This window comes from Macaca fascicularis, chromosome 8, assembly GCF_037993035.2.
Source record: "Macaca fascicularis isolate 582-1 chromosome 8, T2T-MFA8v1.1".
Lineage (NCBI taxonomy): Eukaryota > Metazoa > Chordata > Mammalia > Primates > Cercopithecidae > Macaca > Macaca fascicularis.
Window position 1 is genome coordinate 38,887,254 of NC_088382.1, and position 25,187 is coordinate 38,912,440.

Below are 25,187 nucleotides of genomic sequence, written 5' to 3' on the forward strand. Positions count from 1 at the left end.
CAAGTGTTTTCATGGGACCTGGTTGGTGGTAGGCACAATATATTTTAGGAGCCACCAACAATGACAATTTACTGATCTTTGAGGCCTAAGATACACTTCCTGAGTCAATGTCTGAGCTAAATCCTGAGGAAGAAGGAGGAGTAACAATTTAGAGAGTGTGCATTCCAAGTAAAGGAAAGCGTTTGAGTCCAAGCACAGGATGGAACATCACATGACCTATGTGGGAAAGCAAGCAACACAGTACTTGTAGTGAATGAATCACAAGATGGCAGAAGATGGGGCTACCAAAGAGAAGTGGACAGGCCAAATTATGGAGTGTGTTCAAATTCTCTGCCAAGTGTTTAGATTTGTCCAGAATGTAGTCTGGGGCCATTGAAATGTCATAGGCAAGGCAGTGATGCAATCATATGTTCCAAACTCTCAACCCTCCCATTCACTGCTGTTAGAGATTTAAGGGGAGCAAGAGTCAAGGCAAGGAAGCTTCGCACCAATCTTTGAGAGTGTTGATGGGGTCTGAACTTCTGCAGGCATAGCATAGGTTGAAGAGGAAGGTAGAAGTGTGAGGATTCAGGAATGAAAAATTGGCTAGAGTTTATGGCTGCTTAGAAGTGGAACTAAGGAGAAGTAAGAGAGGAGTTTGGGGACTCCTCCCAGTTTTGGACTTGCCAGGTTTCTGGCTCAAATGATTCCATTAAGTAAGTTATGAACAGAGTAAAATAAACCAGCTTGAAGAATGAGATACTGATTTTAGTTTTTGATCATGTCATGTGTGATCTACCTGTGGAATAGTCAATGGACTGCTTTCATTATGCTGTTGTATTTATGAGCTGAACCTCAAGGATGTAAGAGCAGAATCAAAAATACAGGATTGAGAGTCACTGGCAAGTAGGTGGTAGTTAGGTGAGTAGAAATCTGTCAGGAAGATAGAAGGAGCAGGCTGTTATGAGAACTAGCTGCATTTTTTTCTGTACTACACAATCTCCACCTTAGTCCTCAGCTCTCAAATTGCTGATGAGGAAAGGAAAAAACAAAAAACAAAAAAACAGCAGAACATGAGTGAAAATCTGTAAATGGTCAAGCGGTGAACACAGGAGAAGGATCCCATGAATAGGACTGAGAGAAAAGTAAAAAAAAAAAAAAAAAAAAAAAAAGGTAGAATAGGCACTAGGAGACCCATGAAGGGAGTAGGGAAAGATTTATGAAGGAAGAAATGGTCAGTGGTGTCAATGTGATCTGCCAATTGGAGTAAGAAGTGAGAAGTTTTGTTACGTTTGATGTGAAGGGCTCCATTGACTTGCACAAAACAACGTAATGAGCCAGGGTGATAAGAGATTAGTGTGGATGTAGGAATCTATAGGAGAGGAGAAGCAGAGATGATGTAGACAACTCCTCCCCAAAATTTGAGTAATGGGGGAACAGCGGGATCTATAGCTAGAGTCAATGATTTGAGGCATAGATGGGAATTTATATCAGCATGAAGATGAAATGGCTTGTATTTTTAAAAAGTGTACAGAGGGAATAGGAGTTACTGAGTGAGGAAATAGAGGTCAGAAGAGGTTTGAGTTCTGGGACCAACTGTCCGATTTTGTGCACCTTCAGAGTGACTCCTGATACCAGCTACACATGAGAATCACATGGGGAACTTCTAAAAATTAAGACTCCTGGGTCTCACTCAAGACCTTTAGAATCCTCATCTCTGGAAGGAGGGCTTGATTTTACTGTCTTCTAGTTTTCCTTCTTCTCACTGACCACAGTTGAATTTTCTGTCTATATTCCTTCTCTTCCCACCTCTAAGTATTGTAGAATTCTAGATCTCCATCTTGAGGCCTCTTCCCTCCATAATCCAGAGTCTCTCTTTCGGTGGAGTCTTTCACTCCAGGGCTTTGTTCTGATCATGCTCAGCCTTAACACGGCACCTTGTCTCCCAAATTCTTCATCTACTGCCTACCTGACACATTCACTTAGATATCTAGTAGGTGTCTCAAACTGGCTATGTCCCAAAAAGTACTTTTCTGGTTTTCACTCCATCAGTACTGCTGCAGGGTGATGGTGGAGGAAGTGGGGATAGTTAATGGGTACAAAAATGTAGTTAAAGAATGAATAAGATCTAGTATTCGATAGCATAACAAGGTGAACTATGGTGAATGTTACTTTATTGTATATTTTTAAATAACTAAAAGAATGGAATTGGAATGTTCTTAACACAAAGAAATAATAAATGCTTGAGGTGATGGGTATCCTAATTAGCTGATGGGATTATTACACATTATAAGCATGTATCAAAATATCACATGTACTCTATAAACATGTGTACCTCTTATAAACCCATAATAATTAAAAACAAAAACAATTCAAAAACAAAAGAAAAAAATAATTGCTGTAAATTTGTGTTTATTTCCCAGTGTTTTCTGTTTCAGTAAAGGGACCACAGGGGCTCCTGACAAGCCCCAGGGATCATCCTGGACTTCTCTTTTTTTCAGTCACATCCTATTCACCAGAAAGTCCAGCCACCTCTGCCTCCAAACTATATACTGAATTTGTCCTCTTCTCTCCACCTATTACAAACATTATTTATCTCCTGTGATAATCTCTTTGCTGCTTCTGCTCTTGCTGCCTTGAAATGCATTCTCCACACAGCAACAAAAATGATTACTCTTGAAGAAAAATGCAAACCAGATCATGCTATTCCCATGGTTGAACAGCATGACTTCCCAAACTTTGAACTTTTGGCCCCATAGGCAGGAACCCCCATGTCTCTCTTCCTTCCCTGACTATACAGTGCTTCCAGTCACCAATCACTGTGGCTGTTGCAGTCATAGTGATTTATTTTCTTTCTCAGATCCCCATGATAGTTCCTATTTCACAGTCGTTGATCATTCACTTTTCCTGGAAAGCATCCTCCTCATGCAGTGGTTGCCTCTTTCTTGTCGGTTCTGCATAGTTTCATCTGCATTCTGCTGGGTCATTTTATTTTTTAAAAAGTACGGATTTGGCTACCCAAAAGGTGAACAACTTTGAGCCAAAGTGGTTCCTTAGATCTTCCCGGTTCTGGCAAGATTGGCCTAAAGAAAGCAAAATGCAGCCTTCTTCCTTCCACTCAGTTGTTCTGTGGGGCCATGCTGGCAGAAGGAGGTGCTAGATGTTTGGTGGCATATCCAGTGTTTATAGGCTCATGACACTGGCCATATCTTGTCCCAATTGACCTTCCTGGCCTCATGGAGATGTGGGATGAGGGAAGAACCAAAAAACTAATAATGTGGTTAAATTGTTTTTTCTTGCTGCTGGGTTGGCTTTTCTTTTTGACTCGCTTCTATCCCTTTGTTTTCCTTTCATCCCTCTCCAGGACTGGTAGTGAATTACAATGAGGTGGTGAGTATTGAAAGCTTAAGGTTATTTTTAGGTCATTTCTTCTTAAACTTGTTGCTAGTTCACATCCCCCTAATTTCCTGTAGAAGACACAAAGGTTGTTGCTAGTTCACATCCCCCTAATTTCCTGTAGAAGACACAAAGGTCACTCAGGGAAGTCAGGAATGATTCTCCACATCCATGTGGTTTTTAAAACTTTTTCCCTTCAACCATGGAGTTCGTTTTGCATTCAAGTGCCCAGCTGGATGCTCAGCTACAGATAAGCTCTATTAATGCTTGTAGGAGATGTAGAAATTAAGCTGTCTCAGAAAAGGGATACTTGATAACAGGATGAACAGCACAGGCTGAGTGCAGTGGCTCATGCCTATGATCTCACCATTTCGGGAGGCTAAGGCAAGAAGAGCACTTGAGGTCAGGAGTTGGAGACCAGCCTGGGCAACATAGTGAGACCCCATCTCTACAAAAAAATTTAAAAATTAGCCAGGCTTGATGGCATGTGCCTGTAGTTCTAGCTACTTGGGAGGCCGAGGCAGTAGTGTTGCTTGAGCTCAGGAGTGTTAAGCTGCAGCTAGCTATGATCGCACCACTGCACTCCAACCTGGGTGACAGAGTGAGACCCAGTCTCTAAAATGTGTGTGTGTGTGCATGAGCAGCATAGTCTTTTCATATCCTGCTTGGGAACTGAGCAGCCTAGGTATAGTCAGTGCTTCCAGGCACTGCTCTTTTTGGTTTTGTTTTCCATCAAAAACACTTTGATTTGGTGGCTATTTCTGTACTTACCTAGGACTCAATTTTCTCATTAGCCCAGCAAGTAGAACAACAGTACTCTCAAATGTACAGAAAGTAGAACTTGCAGATATTTGGTTCCTATAGCTTTTGGTGGAACATGATGTAAAGATACAAAATGTGAGTTATCAGAGGATTTTCCCTGCCTTAAAAACAAGGCAGCAGAGAATTTCTATATTTTCAGTTAACGGCTTTTCCTGTTGAAGATTTGTTAATATGTCTTATTTAGGTTAAACTTCAGCTGTCCTTTATGTATTAACACAACCAAATAAATGCAGTCAATATGCAGGAAGTGCCTTCTACGGAACTTGGAGACAAAGCAAACAGCAATCCTTCTTTCTACAGGCATGGTTTCCTTATGTGGGGTTCCTACCCATTACTTTCTTGCCAAGAGAAGTGGTGCTGAGTGGCTTCGTAGGCAGGGGTGATCATTCTGATGCCACATGTGCCCACTGTTGTGTCCTTCAGGCCAAGAATCTACCCCCAGGCAAGAGAGACACATGAATTGACTCAGTATGATAGATTCAACTGAGAAGAATTTAAGTGATTATGGTCTTGTAGATTTTTGCTCTTCTGAGTATAACCTCATCCTGAAAGAGAATCAGCAGTTAGTAGTGACAACTGAAGGTAGAAGGCACAAAAAAAAGAAGCAGGTGGCAGTGACCCTGAGACATCAGCACCCATGAGTGAATGCAATTGACTGAAAAGTTAAGACTATTAGGGCAATAGCGAGAGGGAATTGGTTAGGAAGGGTAGAAGTGACATGGCCATGTATGTGCTAAGAGGATCATGAAATAACTCAGAGGAGAGAATTATACTGGGCCTGTCTTTTTTTTTTTTTTTTTTTTTTAGAGACAGAATCTCACTCCATCTTTCAGACTGGAGTGAAGTGTCACGATTATAGCTCACTGTGGCTTCCAACTCCTGCCTCAGCCTCCCAAGTAGCTGGGACTACGGGCATGCACCACCAAGCCTATTTTTTTGTTGTTTTCCTTTTTTGTTTGTTTTGTTTTGTTTGTTTGTTGTTTGTTTTTGTTTGTTGGTTTGTTTGTTTTGAGAGACGAGGGTCTCTGTGTTGCCCAAGCTGGTATCAAACTCCTGGCCTGAAGAGATCCTCCCACTTTGGCCTCCCAACTGGATCTCTTTGTCTCCTCCTTTGGCTATGTTATAGCCTCTTAAAGTCACCATTGTATTGTGTTTCTTATTCTTCAAGCCTGGTCTGTCTTGGTTTCCAGTCAGTCCTAAACTCATCGTTAAGATTTTTATCTTCTTAATTTTCAATAAATTCTTAATTTCTAGTTGAAATATGAATGCTTTTTATTTTTATAAACAAAAGAGGCTGAACATGATAGATCTTCTTGTGTTGGGAGTAGCTCAATAGAGAATAGGTTAAATTAGTTCTTAAAGCATTTTGGAAAACTACAACTGTCTGTACTCAGCATATGTCCCTACTGCAAGCACAACTATATCTATTCCCTTGGCAACTCCACTGTTACCTGACAAGCTACACTACTTGTGAACACAGGATAATGATACACAGTGCTAGTTATAAAATGCTTTATTGATAATAGCAATTTACCAGCAGAGGGATTACAGAGCACAAGGGATCTCACAAAGGCCCAAAGTTATTTTATGGTCCTAGAAACAGCCTTGAGGAGCGTCAGCATGACAGGACCTTTTGCATCAGCCAAACATCCTGCTGTCCCAGTAAGCAGAGTATGCTCAGTGCCTGGCATCAAGAGAAGAGAGTGCATGGAGAGTTGTAGGGTGATTCAATGGCATCCAAATGTGGCCCTTCTTCATTATTGCTGAAAGATTTACTGATCAGGAGTTATGGTTGCAATATTCAGGAATTTCAGGGAGATGTAGTATATTATTGCAACCATAATGTGTGTGTGTGTGTGTGCACGCGCACGCGTGTGTGTATATATATTCATTCCAGAAATATGGCAGTAAACAGAACCAATGAAAAGTTTTGTGCTGTGTGCAGATTCCTATGACTAAAATACAATTAAAGAAGAATATTTTAGAATTTATCATTCACTAAACTTTGAAGGATATGATCTTTGTTGCTTCCTTCTTTAATGGACATTGTAGCAGTGAAACTTGGTACAATAAAATGAATATAATATATAATGTTAAGGGGAATATATATATTATATTCGCGCATATATATATATATGTATGTATGTATGTATGTATGTTCCGGATGTATAGGAATCTGCATGTGGTGTTGTCCTTTAATGCCAGTTATCACTCAAGGAAGCACAGCTGAAATAAGAACTGGAAGATCCAACACAAAGACATGAAATGAAAGGAGGGAACAGCCTAATATCAATATGGGTCTGCCGGTCAAGAAATGTGCAGAATCAGTTGGGCATGGTGGCTCACACCTGTAATCCCAGCACTTTGGGAGGCTGAGGCGGGTGGATCATTTGAGGTCAGGAGTTTGAGACCACCCTGGCCAACATGGCAAAACCCCCGTCTCTACTAAAAATACAAAAATTAGCCGGGCATGGTGGCACATGCTTGTAATCCCAGCTACTCCAGAGGCTGAGACAGGACAATCACTTGAACCCGGGAAACAGAGGTTGCAGTGAGCCGATATTGCACCACTGCACTCCAGCCTAGGTGACAAAGCGAGACTCCAAAAAAAAAGGAAAGAAATGTGCATAATCCATAGATCTAAGCAAGGTAGAGGGTTTAAGCCAGGCTTGCGGGAAGAGTGCAGATAACGTGCCAAATACAAAAGAGTATCACAATGAGGAAGAAATTGACCTAACAGAAAGCCTTTTATGTGCCTTCCCTCGGGAACTGGAGTCAGTATCTAACTTCTTGGGTTATAACAACTCAGGACTGGAGGATTGAGGCAGAACCACATGGAAGCACCAGGCCTTGACTTCTGGCTTGCTGGCATGCATCCGTCCTGCATGTGAACCAGCCTTTTTATTACAATAAATTTTGTATTTGGGTAAGTTACAATTTTCTTTTATGTATGACAAATGGGGTTTGTTGTTCCTTCAGAGAAATATGGGTGGGAAAGATTCAAAACTGATTTGAATACCAGTGTAGTTGAACAACTAATGGGACATCAGACCATCCTCCCAGAATCTTAACAAATGGCTTTGACTATGACTATTAAAAAAAATGACTATGATTTTTCACTGGCTGATTTGGTTTGAATGAGTAAATTATTTTTATTTCATTGCATTAACTGCCAGAACATTGAATGAGCCGATAACTCCCTGGTGTTGCTGAGCTGCAAAGAACTATTATTTGGAATTGAATTTTTATTGATTTTCTTGTGCTACAATGACTTTTCTAACATAGTAGCATGAAAGGAAAATGAGAAAAAGGCCAAATAGGGCACGGGGTGAGGAAGGGGAGGCTGCTGCTTCCCAAGGCCTAGCCCCAGATGTACTACTTATTGGCAGGTACTGCTGACTCTGGATGATCCTGTTGCTGGTTATATGATTTACAGGTTAGCCAAGTACCTGGCTTCGTCACCTCTCCCTCCTCTTCGCTTCTGCTGTCTGATTCCAGGCATTGTGGGCCTTGTTGGCATTCTGCTGTGGAACTAAACAGGGTGACGGGGTGAAGAGGGAACAGAACTAGACAGAGTGTTGCTCCAAATTGATCTGTGTTGGTGATTGTTCATACCATTCAAACACACACACACACAATGTGTGTGTAAAGATGACACTGAATGAGTGTGTTATTTTAGCATCATTGCAGTGCCTATTGCACATATCTGTTCATGGTTTTGCTTTCCCTAGTCATCTTAACAGCCAGAGACTTCGTTGTATATTAGTTCATAGTCATTCAGATGAGTTGAAGTGGGAAATCATATTTGCTCATTCATTCATTCATTCATTCATTCATTCACTCAACAAATGTGTATTAAGTCACTATCTACCAGCTGCCAAAAATATGGCAATAAACAGAACCAATGAAAAGTTTTGCCCTCATGTGCAGATTCCCATGACTAAAATAAAATTAGAGAAGGGTATTTCAGAATTTGCAATTCTGAAAAGTTTGAAGGATATGATCTTCCTTGCTTCCTTCTTTGATAGACATCGTAGGAGTGAAACTTGGTACAATAAAATGAAACAAGATGTACTTCTCTCCTGGCTTCTGATACAGTTTGGTCTAGTACAGAGATGCTTGACAACTCATAGAAGAAAGGGATCTTTTTTTGGACGTGATTTTTGGTGGCTATGAAAGTAATCCATATTCATTACAGAAATTTTGGAAAATGCAGAAACAGATAAAGGAGATAATTAATATACCAAATTTCATCCAGTGGAAAACCTTCAAAATGTTTAGTAATTTCTTTTTAAGGTTTTTCCTATAACTACAATAATATAGATATACTAATCCCATACCAGTTGCTATTTTCAGATGGTAAGGTTTTGTATTTTTAAACCACATTTAAAAATCTATCTTTATGCGTATGTATGCAATTTGGTTCTGTTCCCTTATACAGAACAATGTGACAATGACTGCTTTTCTTCTTCCCATAGACCATGTGCACACGATTATGAGTGAGATCAGAGGGTGGAAATCTATTTATGCTCCACCCTCTCAATATACATGAATAGAAGACAAGTCTAATAAAAGAGTGTCCTCATGTGATATGAAAACTTAGGAAAGAGAGGTAGCTAGGCAAGTATTTTGCAGAGACTTGCAAGAAAAAAGTGAGAGAGCATATGTATATATGTTTAAAAGGAAAGGGATATGGTGGTTACGCTTTAAGCCAGTACAAGTTGGACTGAGACTATAAATGGCGTCTGGTGTGTGTTTTTAGGCCTGTGAGATTCTCTGCCTCAGTTTAGATATAACTCTCCGAGAAACTTTTCTGCAATCACTAGATTTAGGTGGGCCCCACTGCGCTACATTTACAGGGTACTTCCCACTTCTCCGTCTCATCACTCAGACGTATACCTCTTAATTGCTTGTTTAATAGCTAGTCACCGTGCTAGAGCATATGCTCTGGGAAGGCCAAGGCAGTCTGGCATGTTCAGTCAGGTATCCCACTGCCCGGCACAGTGTCCAGCCCACGGTCAACAGTGGGAGTGAGTGGAGAAGGCTATTGCACTTCTACACAACACCTGAAGGCAAATTAAGAAGGATTACCTACAAGCTAGGTGCAGTGGCTCACGACTGTAATCCCAGCACTTTGGGAGGCCGAGGCAGGTGGCTCACATGAGGTCAGGAGTTCAAGACCAGCATGGCCAACAAGGCAAAACCCCATCTCTACTAAAAATACAAAAAATTTATCCGGATGTGGTGCCACACGCCTGTAATCCCAGCTACTCAGGAGGTTGAGGCAGGGGAATCGCTTGAATCTGGGAGGCAGAGGTTGTAGTGAGCTCAGATTGTGCCGTTGCACTCCAGTCTAGGCAACAAGAGTGAGACTCTGTCTCAAAGAAAAAAAAAAAAAAGAAGGATTAACCAACAAAACAGGTGTTTAATGCAGGTATACTTACTTTTATTTGGAAGTAGATGTATTTAATAATAATACAGTTACTACATTTGGGAGAGAATGATTTTTATTACAAACATGCATATGATAGAGATCATGTACTCCATTCTATTTAGCATTTAATCTGAATATTTACCTATAATCTTAAATATTTTGAGCTTATGATTTTTAATGGTTGCATAATGTTCCATTGTATGAATGCACCAAAAAATTAACCAACCCTATATTATTATTTAGGTTATTAGCAAGTGTTCATTATAAATAATTATTTGAGCAATACCACTATGCATCCATTTTTCTGTGGAGCTCTCTAGTCATTTTTTAGAAAACTTTAGAAGTGGAATTATTGAATCATATGAGCGAATTCTTTTTAATAACAACTGTATTGAGTTATAATCCACATACCATGCAATTTACCTATTTAAAGTGTACAATTCTGTAGTTTTTAGTATACTCATACAGTTGTGTAACCATCACCAGGGTCAATTATAGAGTATTTCCATCACACTGTAAAAACCCACCAAAACTATTTCTCTTTGCTGTCTTTTCCCGTACTCCTTGCTCAACTCCAGCACTAGGTAACCACTCATCTATTTTTTACCTCTATGGATTTACCTCTTTTGTGTGTTTCACATAAATGAATCATACACTATATGGCCTTTTGTGAATGGCTTCTTTCTTTCACCTAGCATAGCATTTTTAAGATTCATCCATGTTGTAACATGCATCAATACTTCTTTCCTTTTTATTGATAGAAAGAATGCCATACTGTTCATATAGGAACTTTTGAAGTAACTTTGGCACACATTACAACTCACTCTTCATGTATGCCCATTTTCACTAGTAGCAATGTTTAATATTACTATTTCTTATATGCTCGCTAACCTTGGGCATTATTCCTTACGCAAAACTGAGCCTCTTGGGAGAGGAAGTGGAGATATAGTGATGGTTTCAAAATTGACATTTCTTTAATAATTAGTGATTTGGTCTTGTTAGATATTTTTGTTAGCCACTTGTATCTCTTCTTGTGTAAATTTTGTTTCATCTCACTTTGCCATTTTATTTGAGGGTATTGTTTTTATTTTGTTTCATAAGAGCTCTTATATGTTAAGGTTGTTAACCTTCTGCCCTTGATGTTGCTTATAATGTTTTAGATTTAAAAATTTTTCAATGTTGGCAAAACACTCTCTACCAATCAATCCCTTAAGGGGTCTTTAATTTCAAGTCTGGAAAAGCCTTCCTCTTCCTAAGATCCAAGGAATATTTTATTTTATTACTGCTATAGTTTCCTGTAAAAATATTTCTTATTAATATGGGTTTTATTTTGGTATTAAAAGACATCAATCTAATTTTATTTTTTTCTCCAAAAAGGCAATTAGTCATCTTAATACCTTTGCCCAATTAATTTATGTATCACTTTTATCATATACTCTATTATTCTTTTTATTTGAGTGTCTCTGAAAAATTCTCTGGTTTATAGTTAATTTGTCTGATTTATGACAAAGCTACCCCATTTTAATCATCAAGGCTTTAAAATAGGATCCAGTAACATACATGACCTCAATGAAGCAACCAGTGCTCTTAAATGGACTTTACATATATTAGCATTTAGTCTTAACAAAATGTATGTGAATTATTATCCTCATATCACCAATGAGGAAGCTGAGGCAGAGAGATTGAGGACTTAGTCAAGGTGCGAGTAAGCGGTGGTCCCAAAATTCAAACAAAAAAACAGGCTCCAGCCCCCACCTTCCTCACCAGTGACCACTCCTGCCTGGTGGGGTCCTGAGATCTATGATCCAGCAGTTTTAAGTTCATACCATTAGTTATGCATATTTATGATACATTATGCATCTTTCTTCCCTGATCCTTGGATATTTATGTGAATATTTTTAGTTATATTATAAAAAGCATTTAGGTTTAAAACTTTTAAGTGTTTTTATTGCCTATTGCCAAGTTTTTAAAAACCATAACTTCTAAATACTGAAATTATTGCATTGAGTTGTTTTTCATTGGTTAGTTTATTTTACAAGGTAATGTTTTCAGGAATAGTATGTGGCTGCTTACACTCTCATGGTCTTATGTCTGACACTACATTGTTGTTAGGTTACTCATGAATACTAACTTGTTTGCAAATAACAAATTAGCACCAATGCTTTTTCCAAAAAAAAAAAAAAAAAGCAAAAATAAAGAATTTGATTAAGTATACTCTGATACACAAACTATATAGGAAATAAATTCCATATTCTTGTTCCATTATTCTTTTTGCTTGTTTTCTGCAAAAATACTTGTAAATTAATTTTTGCATTTTATTAATTTTGTTAAAATTAACAGTTTCAACTAAGATCTATCTAGGGTTGTTTATTTTTAAAGCTAGTTTGCCTCATATCCAATGAGCCATTTTGCAAACTCAAGTCCCTTTTTAGCTTAGAGAACTATTATTATTATTATTAAATTGATTTTTGTTTCTTTTTTTTTCAGCTTGTTGTGTCCTTTTGAAATTCCTGTTATATGTAATGTTGTATTCCTCTTTCTCCACTTTGTCATTCATTTCATCCTTCTTCTGACAATCTCATTGTCACTTTATCACTTTCCCCTTACCTCATTTACTCACCAGGTATTTATTAAGAACCTGCCCTGTGTCAGATATTACAATAGGTACTGGTGATAGAGGAGTGAAAGTCTAGGACTTAGAGCCTGCTTTCATAGTACCAATGATGGAGCAAGGAAAACAGATGTAGAACAAGTCACCATAAGCACCCTACTAGAGGACATTCCTTACACTGTTACCAACACAGCAGTCTTACATGTCTATACCAACTGGTCTATCTATAAATTGAGCAGAAGGATATGGAGCTCCTTTGCCAAGCTCAGGCTCCCTGTAATGTTCCTGCAGTTTCCCCTTTGCTTACTTAGTTCTTCAATTTCATTATATTAATATTTTCTGTTAAACCAGCTGGTATACTTGCTGTTTTTCTGATGCATCCTGACTGATACTGCCTGTCTTCTGGTTCAGTTTTCTACAATATTCAATATGCTATTTACTGTCTCCATATTTATTTATATATTTCTAAATCAGCAGTTATGTTTTTTTTCTTTTTTCATAGTGGCAGTTTCTTGATCTCAGATGTTATCCTATTTATAACTCTCTACTCTAGATTCTCAGTTGCTGTTTCCTTTTGACTTTAAAGAACTAAAATTAGAAATTATCTAAAAATATGCCTCTTGCTTCATGTCTTTTTAGAGGAAGAAATCTATTTTCGGTTCTATGGTTTGTTTCCTTATCTTGTAGTATAATTCTTGTTATATGGCTAAGGATGTTTTCCCTACTATTAGAAATTGGATCGGTTCCTGTCTGTTTCTTTCAAGCCTTGGAGCTCATATAGGCGATTAAAGTGTTCAGATTGCCTATTCAGAAACACATTAGACTGGGTGCCCTGTGGTGAGAATCACAGCTATACCTCTGTGTCTAAGGAGTTTATTTCCATCATGTCTACTATATTTAGCAGCTGACTGGAATATGTTGGTAAGTTTACCCTCCTTAGGATTCAAAAGTTTGCCCTCCTTAGTAGTCAGTGTCCTGGCACCAGTATCAGAGTATCAGACACAAGCCAGAACTAGGACTCCGTGATACTTGTGTTTCTCACTTGGTGTAATGATGTCTGATCATTACAGCTCCCTAACAGGTCGACAGCCTGTTACCACTGTGGGATCCAGATATATATAGTGCCCTAGTTTTTCCCTGACCCCCAGTCATTGCCTTTAATCTTCGTTCTTTTTATGTACACCTTTGGGAGGGAAATATGCATCTTGCTAGGACTCTTCCAGTCATTTCAAATGTCATTTGGAAAGAGCAACAGGTTGGATTGACCTTTTCTTCTACCTAATCTTGCCTATGTGAGATCTATTAGAAGTTCCTCGAAGTTTCTAGTAATACCCTTTCCTAGGTCCCACTGTCAATGCAGTTTACACACATACGTACATACATATACACACACATATAAATATGTAAATTATATAAACGTGTATAAATATGTATGTATGTATTTACTTACCTATTTTACTGAGAGGCTGGAATAGGGAGAAAAAAATGACATTTCTCCAGTTGTTATTTCACCTGATAATGTAGTTAATGTAGTAGTGTGTAGATAGCCATAAACTAAGTATTTTTTACCTTTTCTATTTCTGTTGATCAAAGAAAGGACACAAAAGTAGAATGTAAATAGAAATTTGCACTATTGGTTTTCTATACTTTATCTGGCTGAAAACAGATTAATTGGTGGTGTCAAAATTGGGATGATCATTTAGCAGCACTGAGCAAAGCTTCCTTTAGAAAACAAAGCAATGAAGGAAAAGGAAAATTAAAAAAAAAAAAAAAAAAAAAAAAAACATAGCACACAAACCAAACAAAAGCCAGACACAGTGGCTCATGCCTGTAATCCAAGCACTTTGGGAGGGAGGTCAAGGTTGGAGGTTCACTTGAGCCCAGGCATTGGAGACCAGACTGGGCAACAGAGCAAGAAGTGACACTCTGCCCATTTCTACAGAAAATGTTTTAAAATGTAGCCCTGTGTGATGTCACACACCTGTAGCCCTAGCTACTTGGGAAGCTGAGGTGGGAGGATAGCTTGAGCCTGAGAGTGTTGAGGTTTCAGTGAGCCATGTTTACACCATTGCAGTCCAGCCTGGGCAATGGAGCGAGACCTTATCTCCAAAACAAAACAAAAACAGCTCCTTCATCAGCAAACTGACATCTCATATGTTAAATTCACTCTCGCTCTATGATAGACTAATTTTGATATAGTTCTGATAAATAACCAATTCATATGGAGGAGGGATTTTTGACCCAAAGATCCCTTGTGAGACAGCAGAGGAGAATTGTGTGGGAAACGTGAGATTTTTCATTCTGGGTTTATTCACAGTACCTTCACAGTTTTGTTGTCAGATATGTGACCTTCATCATACTTGGAGTCAGAAGTCCTGAATCAAATGGGCTGTGGCAATTTACGCTTACCGGATAGAGGGAAGCTGGCTTTAAAACTCAGGGGACAGCAGAGAAATGAGAGAATGGATCTTGTCACCCACCTGCAGTTCGAGTTGTTTTAAGATCTTTTGCCTTATATATACTCATGAAGACCTCCGAATATGTAGCACTGCTACTAACAAAAGACATTGGTTGCCTCTGGGAGGGAAAGCATTAAGAGTAAAATTCAGAGGAAAGTGAATACATGGCTTGCTGTGCTTGTTATTCATTGAGTGTTTTTGACTTGCTAAAAGCAAGTTTAATGTATTTATACAATTTATAAAGATGTAACTGATTCTGGAGCTCTCCTCTTTACAGGGAACATATTTCATGTTATTGTAAGCACTGAAGAAAATTAAATCAATAAATTCACAGCCCGTAATTTGAGACACTCAATTTGAAGAAAAATGCATTGTCAGGGAGGGAGGGCAAAATCTTTTACACTGTGGAAGACTTGTAAACAACCTGTCTTTACCCTACTATCCTGTGCTTTCAAGTGGCAGCAGGAATTACCCTCCTGCTGCAAGATTATCAAAGAGTTGTCATGACACCTCCAGAGAAGTAAAGGCCAACTCCCCACCTTTTTTTAATGAAGCGTGTGCTCAAGTGGAAAGCAATGCAAATGAAACTCTTCTGCACTGTCCATCTATGTCCTTTTCCCTGAGAAGGCTTTGCTGGTTAGCACTCAGCCTGGGTGTCAGGAAGCTTAGTGCATTGTTCCCCATCACTGGCACTGATGCTCTCTGTGACCACTGGCAAGCCAATTAACCTCTGCAAGTGTCATCCTTCCATGTGTAAAAGGTTAATAGTACAGCTTGTTTGCAAAGTGCCTGGAGCCTTCCATGAAGGGCACTACCCAAATATCCAGCATTGCTGTTTGACTGGAGGGCGTTGTGTTTTATAATTACATGTTTGGTTGGATAGGTTATAGATTTTGTTGTGGTTGAATGTTGCCCCTTCTCCCTGGTTACAAATAAAAACACTAATAGGTAATCTCACTCTATTAGCATCTTCTAGAGCCCCCTAGAGGGTTAAGGGAAAGGCAGAGGTTACAGATTAATAATGCATTCTTCGGTTGATAGAAAAAAATCACGTGCATTTCAACTGCATAATAGCTGTGGATGGCAATTTATTAGGCCAAGTGTTTCATCAGATGCTCAGCAGATAATGCTGGCAAATACTCATGAAACAATGGGGTGTTCTGTGTTTTGTTTTTTTTTTCTACTTTCCTAGTTATTTTTTTCATCCTTCACATCAATATAGGACACCAGAAACTGTTTTGTCCAGGTTATTTCACATGCATTTATGAATATTTAGAAAAATGATTCTCTTGTTCTAGAATTCCTGGAACAAGTGACTTATTTGTGTGTGTGTGTGTCTAGGTTGTGACATTAAGCTCACTTTTTTTGTACTTGAACCAAATTTGAATAACACTAGACTTGGAGCAAAGTGTCACCTATCTCATGCTTCTTTGCAGATTTACGGAAAAACTTTGAACAAGACCCACAAGGAAGGGAGGTTCCCATTGAAGGCATGATTGTGCTGCACTGCCGCCCACCAGAGGGAGTCCCTGCTGCCGAGGTAAGACAGGATCCTGGGACCAGTCACCGGGAGGAACCAGGCCTGTTCCCAAGAGGGAGGGCAGAGTCCTGGGTGGCTGGAAGGGAAGTCAAGGAGCCCATGTCTGGGATTCTTGTTGCCTGGGCTCAATTGCTAAAGATGATGAAGAAATTCTCTAGGAAATAAGCTAGAAAGGAACTTGTTTCCCATCTACTTCTGTGTTTGCGCAAGGCCCTTGGTAGGCAGCCTGGGTAGGATTTGATCTGTCTTCTTGGTTCTGGGGACCTTGAATCATAAAGATGTCATTCTTTTTGTCCTCTGTCAAGATCTTCTGATATGCATATTGGCTTATGGAGCAAATCTGAGCTTTTAACAGGCAAACACGCATGAAAAAGCCCATAGGAAAGGTCAGAAGACCCAGTCCCAGTGTCACTGGTGTTTGTTCATCCTTCACTTTTTTGTGGAACAAGCATTCATTTATTCAGTGTCTGTTATGTTTTCTGCACTGTGCAGGCCTTAGGGATATAAAACATCATGAAGCCACTGGCCTCTGATATGTTATCCTTCCTTCACAGCGAGGTGCCTAGAATCCAGAGTCACAATGTTTTCTGCTTCTTGAATGTTTTCTGGAAGGTCTACCTTACTATTCAAATATAATTGTCCCTGGTAATGCACTCTGGTCATAGGAAAGGCTTTCTAAATCTTTTATTCACAATGGGAAGATGGCCCCTGATAGACTAGTAATATAGCTATTATTGGAGGAAAAACACTAAGAAGTATAAGACATGCTTAATATAACGAAAAGTTTATAAACATAGGCCCATGAACCCCAAAAATCTGAGAGAGGTCTCAGTTAACTTAGAAAGTTTATTTTGCCAAGGTTGAGGACGTGCGCCCACGACACAGCCTCAGGAGGTCCTGACGACATGTGCGCAATCAGAGCACAGTTTCATTTCATACATTTTAGGGAGCCGTGAGACGTCAATCAACATATGTAAGATGAACATTGGTTCAGGTCCGGGAAAAGCTGGACAACTAGAAGCAAAGGTGGGATAACTCCCCTGGAAGCAGGGATGGGGCTTCAGGTCACAGGCAGATAAGGGACAAATGGTTGCATTCTTTTGAGTTTCTGATTAGCCTCTCAAAGGAGGCAATCAGATATGCATTTATCTCAGTGAGCAGAGGGGTGACTTTGAATTGAATGGGAGGCAGGTTTGCCCTAAGCAGTTCCCAGCTTGACTTTTCCCTTTAGCTTTAGTGATTTGGGGGCCCCAAGATTTATTTTCCTTTCACAGGCCTGAGTTCAGCAGCACATGGTCCAGGTTTGACTCTTCTATGGGAAGCTAGGAAACGGTGTTTGGAGCTATTGTTTATTCACTGAGAAGCAGATATACGAAGAAAAAGAAAAAACCAGGAGCCTTTGCCTCATATTTTAGTAAAATTGGGAGTTTGTAATTGGAAGGACAAAAAAGGAGATAAAATAAAGGGGAATGAAAAAACACACATACTTGCATACTTAGAAAGCGTGCTAGGTGGACACTATTCAGGGCTCAAATGGCTCACAGAAATGAAGTAAACGGACTTGAAAATTAAACTGAACACTCCATGCATGATGTAAAATGATTAGAAAGGAAAATGCTTATTTAAAAATGTTATCGAATGTAGAACAAAAAAGATATTGATCTCCTTTTGCTGCCCTATTGTTTTCTACGACAGCACACCCTCCTTTCCTGAGCAGGGCGTTAAGTGTCAGGCAAGGGACTGTGTCCCTCTCATTTAGGACATCGCGTGTGTTCCTGGGAGCCTAACAGAGGTATCAGCAGTTCTCTACATTCAGCGCCCATCTTTCAAAAAACCCCAGTTTACAAATGTTTTATGCATAAAAATGTCTAGGCTCTGTAGTGCCAGCTGTGTGAGTGTCCCCTGGTACACCCATGTTTCCTTCTGGTTCTGTGCCAGGTCACTGCCATTGACTTTGGCAGCAGCAGAGAGGGGTGCTCATGTTTTTATCAGCCATCAGCCTATAGGAACTTAGCATACTCTACATCTCTATTAATCTACTTTTTTTTCAGATGGAAAATAACTTAGATATTTACCTGCCATAACCTTTGCATTTTAGAAGCAGGAAAACTGATGCTTATATCAGTGGCCAACCAAAGGTCTTGCAGCCATTTAAGGGCTCTGTTCAAAATCCTGCAAAGGTACTCCAAGGCATTCCAGGTAAAAGTCTATGTTCTTTTAGTGCTTTACAAGATTCAACATAATCTGGCCTGGTGTGACCTTATATATTTTATTTGACTCTGCATTTGACCGCGCTACAGCCACCCTGGCCCCCTCAATCTCTCTCGGAAGCACCAGCCATGCTCCTACATCAGGGCCTTTGCATGTGCTGCCCTCTCTGCCGGAGGGCTCTTCCCCAGCTGTCACACTGCTTCGTCCCATCTTTCTTCAGGGTTTACTCAGATATCACTTGCTCAGTAAGGCCTGCTCTGTACACTCTGCAAATGTTGCAAGTATTTGCTTCCCCCACTCCACCTTTTCCCTGCTTTATCCCAGCAATTTATCCTACTAGGTATATACTTTCTTTTTACCTGTTATCACAAGCATACTCTATTTACTTTGCTTATTTCTCTCTACCCCACTGAAACTTAAGTTTAATGAGGGAAATTTGTGCTTTCTCTTCTTCATTGCTGTGTCCTCAGCACATGAAACAGTGCTGCTCATGGCTATTTTCAGAAAGGTGAAAGAGTTTTCACAAGTGTTGGCAAGGATGTGGAGGAAAGGAAACCCCTGCACACTGTTGGTGGGAATGGAAATTAGTATAGCCGTTATGGAAAACAGTATGGACATTCTTTCAGAATGTTAAAAGTAGAGCTACCATTTGATCCAGCAATTCTGCTGATAGGTATATACTAGGTATATATCCAAAGCAAATGAAATCAGGATGTAGAAGAGATACCTGCACTCCCATGTTTACTGCAGCACTGTTCACAATAGCTCCATGGGTAAGATAGGGCATCAACCTAAGAGTCCATCAATGGACAAATGAATTTTAAAAATGTGGTATGCATACACAATGGAATACTACTCAGCCTTTAAGAAGGAAATGTTGTCATTTGTGACAACACGGATTAACCAAGCAGGCTGTATGTCAAGTGCAATAAGTCAGGTACAGTAAGAAAAATACCACGGGATCTCACCTCTATGCAGAACCTAAAAAAGCTGAAGTCGACCGGGTGCGGTGGCTCATGCCTGTAATTCCAGCACTTTGGGAGGCCAAGGCAGGCAGATCACCTGAGGTCAAGAGTTCGAGACCAGCCTGCCTAAAATTATGAAACCCCATCTCTACTCAAAATACAATAATTAGCCGGGTGTGGTGGCGTGCATCTGTAGTCCCAGCTACTTGGGAGGCTAAAGCAGGAGAATGGTTTGAACCCGGGAGGTGGAGGTTGCAGTGAGCCAGGATCATGCCATTGCACTCCAGCCTAGGCAAGTGAGCAAGACTCTGTCTCAAAAAAAAAAAAAAAAAATGCTGAAGTCACAGAACTAGAGTAGAATGGTGGTCACCACATGTTGAGGAGATGGGGAGAGGCTGGGGTCAAAGGGTACAATATTTCAGTTAGAGAGGAATATGTTTATTGGTCTGTTGTACAATATGGTGACTATAGTTAATAACAGTGTATTGTATTCTTTAAAAATGCTAAGAGTAGATTTTGAGTACTTGCATCACAAAAAGAACAATAAGTTTATGATGTAATACATACATTATTTAGCCTTATTTAGCCATTCCACAGTATATACATATTTCAAAACATGTTATACATGAAAAATATATGCAATTTGTTAGCATAAAAAATAAATTTAAAAAACATGCTTCTTACATCCAGGTGTTCAATAAATACTTGTTGAATATGAAGGGAAATTAGTCTGCTAATTATATTGATGAATATTTAAGGTTATCCCAGGATTAGCCCTAGACAAAATGTAAAATGCATTAGGCAACATTTTGGCTTTGTTTTGTTTTGTCTTTCTCTCATGATTGGGTACTAACAGGTGAAGAAAACATTCCTACCTACTCTTTTTCATATATGCAAATATAAATTTATTAACTCCATCACTAGTCCTACAACTAAAGAAATAAAGATATTTTCACTTCAAGTTTGATTCACTTTTAACAGTAAAGAACACCTCAATGCAATATTTAGACATTTTGGCTAATTGTTAAACATTAACTAAAATGGAGCTTTAACTAAGAGTGTTGCCACATTTTAAAATTAATAGACATTAGGTGAAACTATTTTGAATTTATATAAAAGTTGAAATACTATAGAAAGTTCTCATGTACCTTCCCCCTCCGTTTCTTGTTTTTTTATTTTTATAGAAAGTTCTCATGTACCTTCCCCCTCCGTTTCTTGTTTTTTTATTTTTATTTATTTATTTATTTTGAGACAGAGTCTCACTCTGCCACCCAGGCTGGAGTGCAATGCTGCACTCAGTTCACTGCAACCTCTGCCTCCTGGGTTCAGATGATTCTCCTGCCTCAGCCTCCTGAGTAGCTGGTATTACAGGCACCCACAACCATGCCCTGCTGATTTTTGCATTTTTAGTAGAGATAGGGTTTCACCATGTTGGCCAGGCTGGTCTCTAACTCCTGACCTCGTGATCCACCCACATCAGCCTCCCAAAGTGCCGGAATTGCAGGCATGAGCCACCGCACCCGACCCAGTTTCCTTTTTTGTAATTACATCTTACATGAGTGTGGTACCTCCCGTACAATGACCGAACCAATATTGATACATTCTTATTAAGGACAGTCTAAAGTTTGTATTAAGGTTCACTCTGTGCTGTTGTCTATGGCTTTTTTAAAATTTCATTTCCGGTTCAGGAGTACATGTGCAGGTTTATTATATAGGTAAATTGCATGTCACGAGAGTTTGGTGTACAGATTAATTCATTACTCAGGTGATAAACATAGTACCCCACGGGTAGCTTCTTGATCTTCTTCCTCCTCCCACCCTCTCCCCTCAAGTAGACCCCAATGTCTGTTGTTCCTTTCTTTGTGTCCATGTGTTCTCAGTGTTTAGCTCCCACTTACCGCCCCCACTGCTTGTTGAAGACATAAATTTAAAAAAGAAAGAACAAAAGAAGAATAAAGGATGTGCAGTCTGGTAAGATAGTAGCCAAAAGCAAAAATACATTTTGGTTCATAAATGCACACATGAGGGTGCATACCCACTCACCCACACTGAAGCATCTTTTGAGAGAATGCAGGGGACTTATGAATTGTAAGAACTCTGTGACTGTTCAGGACTGAGATTGGTAGAGGATTCCTATGAGAGGACAGACTGGCTTCTAGGAGGTGAGCAGCGTGCCCATATGTTCAATTATTTAGAGGCTGAACTCTGTTGAATGCTTGGAAGTAGCTCTTTACACATCCCTCCCTCTTTCTTGCCCTAGCGCCCTACACTTGCAGGCAAACGAGCTCTGTAGACTGGCTCAGCCCCTTTCTTCATTTGCTTCTGAGGGTGCTTTTCAGCTGTAACCACAAGGAGGAGAGCAAGATATGAAAAACTTTCAGTGGCAGCACAGTCCAATGTCAGTGGAAAAAAATATTTGGGAGAGCTGTGGAACAAGGGAACACAATATAGATGTATCAGAAAATACGCTTTCTTTTCTGGTATCTACCTTTCTGACACATTTCCAAACTGTAGTTATCCACTTCCTATATTGGTTTCCTAGGGCTGCTGTTATAAATTACCACCACTGAGGAGGCTTGAAACAGCAGAAGTTTATTTTCCAACAGTTCTGGGGCAGGAGTCTGAAATCCAACAGCATTAATTCCTTCTGAGGGCTCTGAAAGAGAAACTGTTCCATGCTTCTCTCCTAGATGCTGGTAGTTACTGGCAATCTTTGGTGTCGCTTGGCTTGCACACTGATATGATTATGCTTTGTGTCCTCATCCAAATCTCATCTTGAATTGTAATCACCCATAATCCCCATGCGTCAAGGGACAGGCCAGGTGGAGATCATTGAATCATGTGGACAGTTTCCCCCATGCTCGTCCCATGATAGTGAGTGAGTTCTCACAAGATTTAATGGTTTTATAAGGGAATTCTTTCCTCTTTGATGGGCACTTCTCCTTCCTGCCGTCTTGTGAAGAGGTACCTTGCTTCCCCTTCTTCCCTCCCCAGCCATGTGGAACTGTGAGTCAGTTAAACTTCTTTCCTTTATAAATGAACCCTGGCCGGGCGCGGTGGCTCAAGCCTGTAATCCCAGCACTTTGGGAGGCCGAGGCGGGCGGATCACGAGGTCAGGAGATCGAGACCATCCTGGCTGACACGGTGAAACCCCGTCTCTACTAAAAAATACAAAAAACTAGCCGGGCGAGGTGGCGGGCGCCTGTAGTCCCAGCTACTGGGGAGGCTGAGGCAGGAGAATTGCGTGAACCCGGGAGGCGGAGCCTGCAGTGAGCTGAGATCCGGCCACTGCACTCCAGCCTGGGCGGCAGAGCGAGACTCCGTCTCAAAAAAAAAATAAAAAATAAATAAATAAATAAATAAATGAACCCTAACCCTAACCCCTAACCCCTAACCCTAACCCTAGCAGTATGAAAATGGATTAATAAATAGATACATCACTCAGTCTCTGCCTCCATCGATTGCAGCTTCACATGGCATTCTCCTGTGTCTCTGAATTTCTTTTTATAAGGACACCAGCCATTAGATTATGACTGACTGTAATCCCATGTGGCCTCATACTTTATATTCTGCATCACAAAACATCTGCAAAGACCCAATTTCCAAATAAGGTCAGGTTCTCAGGTTCCAAATCAACATGAATGTTGGGGGACTGCTATTCAGCCCAGTACACTTCCCATTCTACCTCTGGCATCATATCACTCTTTATTTCAATAATGTATATCTTTTAGGAATAAATTTCAGACCCAGACCAGCTGAAATTAAATAGAAACTAATTCCAAGGAGCAGCTGGGGCTTTAGGGTAGTTTAAAACAGAAATTATCAGCTGAGAAGGGGCAAAAACTTTGTTTTATAAATGTTGTATTATAGATGAATATGGAAAGTATTTCAGCTACATTAAGGGTTAAATAGGCTATTGATGCCGTAGCAAACATTTATTTTTTAAAATCTGATCTGTATAAATGTATGGGGTACAAGTGTAATTTTGTTGCACGCATAAGTTGCGTAATGGTAAAGACAGGGCTTTTAGTGTATCCATCACCCAAATAACAAGTAATTTCTCGTCATCCATCGCCTCCTCTTCCTGGTTTCCACTGTCTATTATTCTATACTCTATGTCCCCCTCACCCTGCCTCATCTCCACTGTCTGTCATTTCAAACTCTTAAGTTCATGTTTAGCTCCAACTTACATGCGAGAACACATGGTATTTGTCTTTCTTTGTCTGAGTCATTTCATTAATATAATGTCTCTGGTTCCATTCATGTTGTTTCAAAAGACATTTCATTCTTTTTATAGCTGACTGGTATTTCATTGTGTATATATACATTTTCTTTATCTAAATTCATTGATGGACACTTAGATTTGTTTCATATGTTTGCTATTGTACATAGTAGTGCAGTAAATATGTAAGTACATGTATTTATTTCATTTCTTTTTTGGCAGGTAGACAGTAGTGAGATTGCAGGATCTAATGGTAATTCTGTTTTTAGTTATTCAAGAAATATCCAAACTATTTTTCATAGAGTTTGTACTAATATACATTCCCACCAACAGTGGGAATGCCTTTTCTCTGCATCCTTGTCAACATCCAGTTTTTGGGGGTTTTTTTTTTTTTTTTTTTTTTTTTGACTTTTCAGTAATAGCCAGTATGACTGGTATAACACTGTGGTATCTCATAGTGGCTTTAATTTACATTCGTTGATGATTAGTGATGTTGAACATTTTTTTTCATGTTTCTTGGCCATTTCTATGTCTTTTTTTGAAATATGTATATTCATATCCTTTGCCCAACTCTTTAATGAGGTTGTATATGTATAACATCATCTTAATGTGGGACAGTATCCTAGTCTCAAACACTTGCATTATTTTGGAATTTCTTTTCTCCATGATTTGGATGCTACCATTATCTGTGCACCAATATCTGTAGCTCTTTTACTTTCAGCAGTAGCTTACACAGTAAGTCATTGCTATCAACATCTGTGTTTTTGCTGAAAACAAGGCAGAATGAGAGAAGAAAGCTGAGAAATGATAAAGATGGAGAAGGAAAATGAAAATGTTCATACCCTTCCACAGTCATGGTGTCCCTTAGGGTGCAGATGTCTATCAATGTCTGTTACGTGGTCAGGTCATTGAGCATGTATCATTCTGCCTATTAACTTCATAGTAATATGAGTATACTAAGGTAATGACTCTTCAGTATGGCAGAAATTGGTAACTGTGTTTAGAAATTGGTCAGTCATGTAATCGTTACTGTGAAATGCTATCAGTCAAAGTCATCTTCATTGTGCAGGCCATGTTCCACCCTCTCCATGCCACCAGTTGGTTCCCTTTCTGCCCACCTCCTCTGGGGCCCATGGGATCACCACTGGAAAGGGATATAGCTGGCGGGGCCCCCAGTACATCAGCTGGCTTTGTCTGTCAGTGGAATAGGTAGTTTCCTACTTGACACATTCATTGAAAGTCACCTTGGGGGGCATGTCCAAATTCTGTTATCACAAGACATATACAATAGACTTTTCTCTGCAAGACAGAACTTTCTTGGCAACTAACTCATTTATCTGACAAGAAAAGTGTTATGAATAATAAAAATAGAGTTGCCATTTTTGAAATGTTCTTGTGTACCAGGTACTATGGTAGGTGGTTTATCTTCTGTTATTTCAATTAATTTGCAAAAAAAAAAAAAAAATGTGCTATGAGATGCTGAGAAGGTATATGAGCTTTCATGTCTATCCTACAGCAACTTGTCTAAGCTCTCAGGTCACTAGGAAG

At 39.6% G+C, this 25,187-nt stretch overlaps 1 protein-coding gene across 6 annotated transcripts in view; it reads left to right on the forward strand.

Moving 5' to 3' along the window:
* UNC5D (unc-5 netrin receptor D) overlaps positions 1-25,187 on the forward strand; it is a 571,888-nt gene that overhangs the window by 355,196 nt on the left and 191,505 nt on the right. For all 6 annotated transcript variants that reach the window (XM_005563042.5, XM_073999971.1, XM_005563044.5 and 3 more), the window contains exon 4: positions 16,138-16,241. In XM_005563042.5, the coding sequence (XP_005563099.2) occupies positions 16,138-16,241 (104 nt within the window). The remainder of the gene's footprint in view (positions 1-16,137; positions 16,242-25,187) is intronic.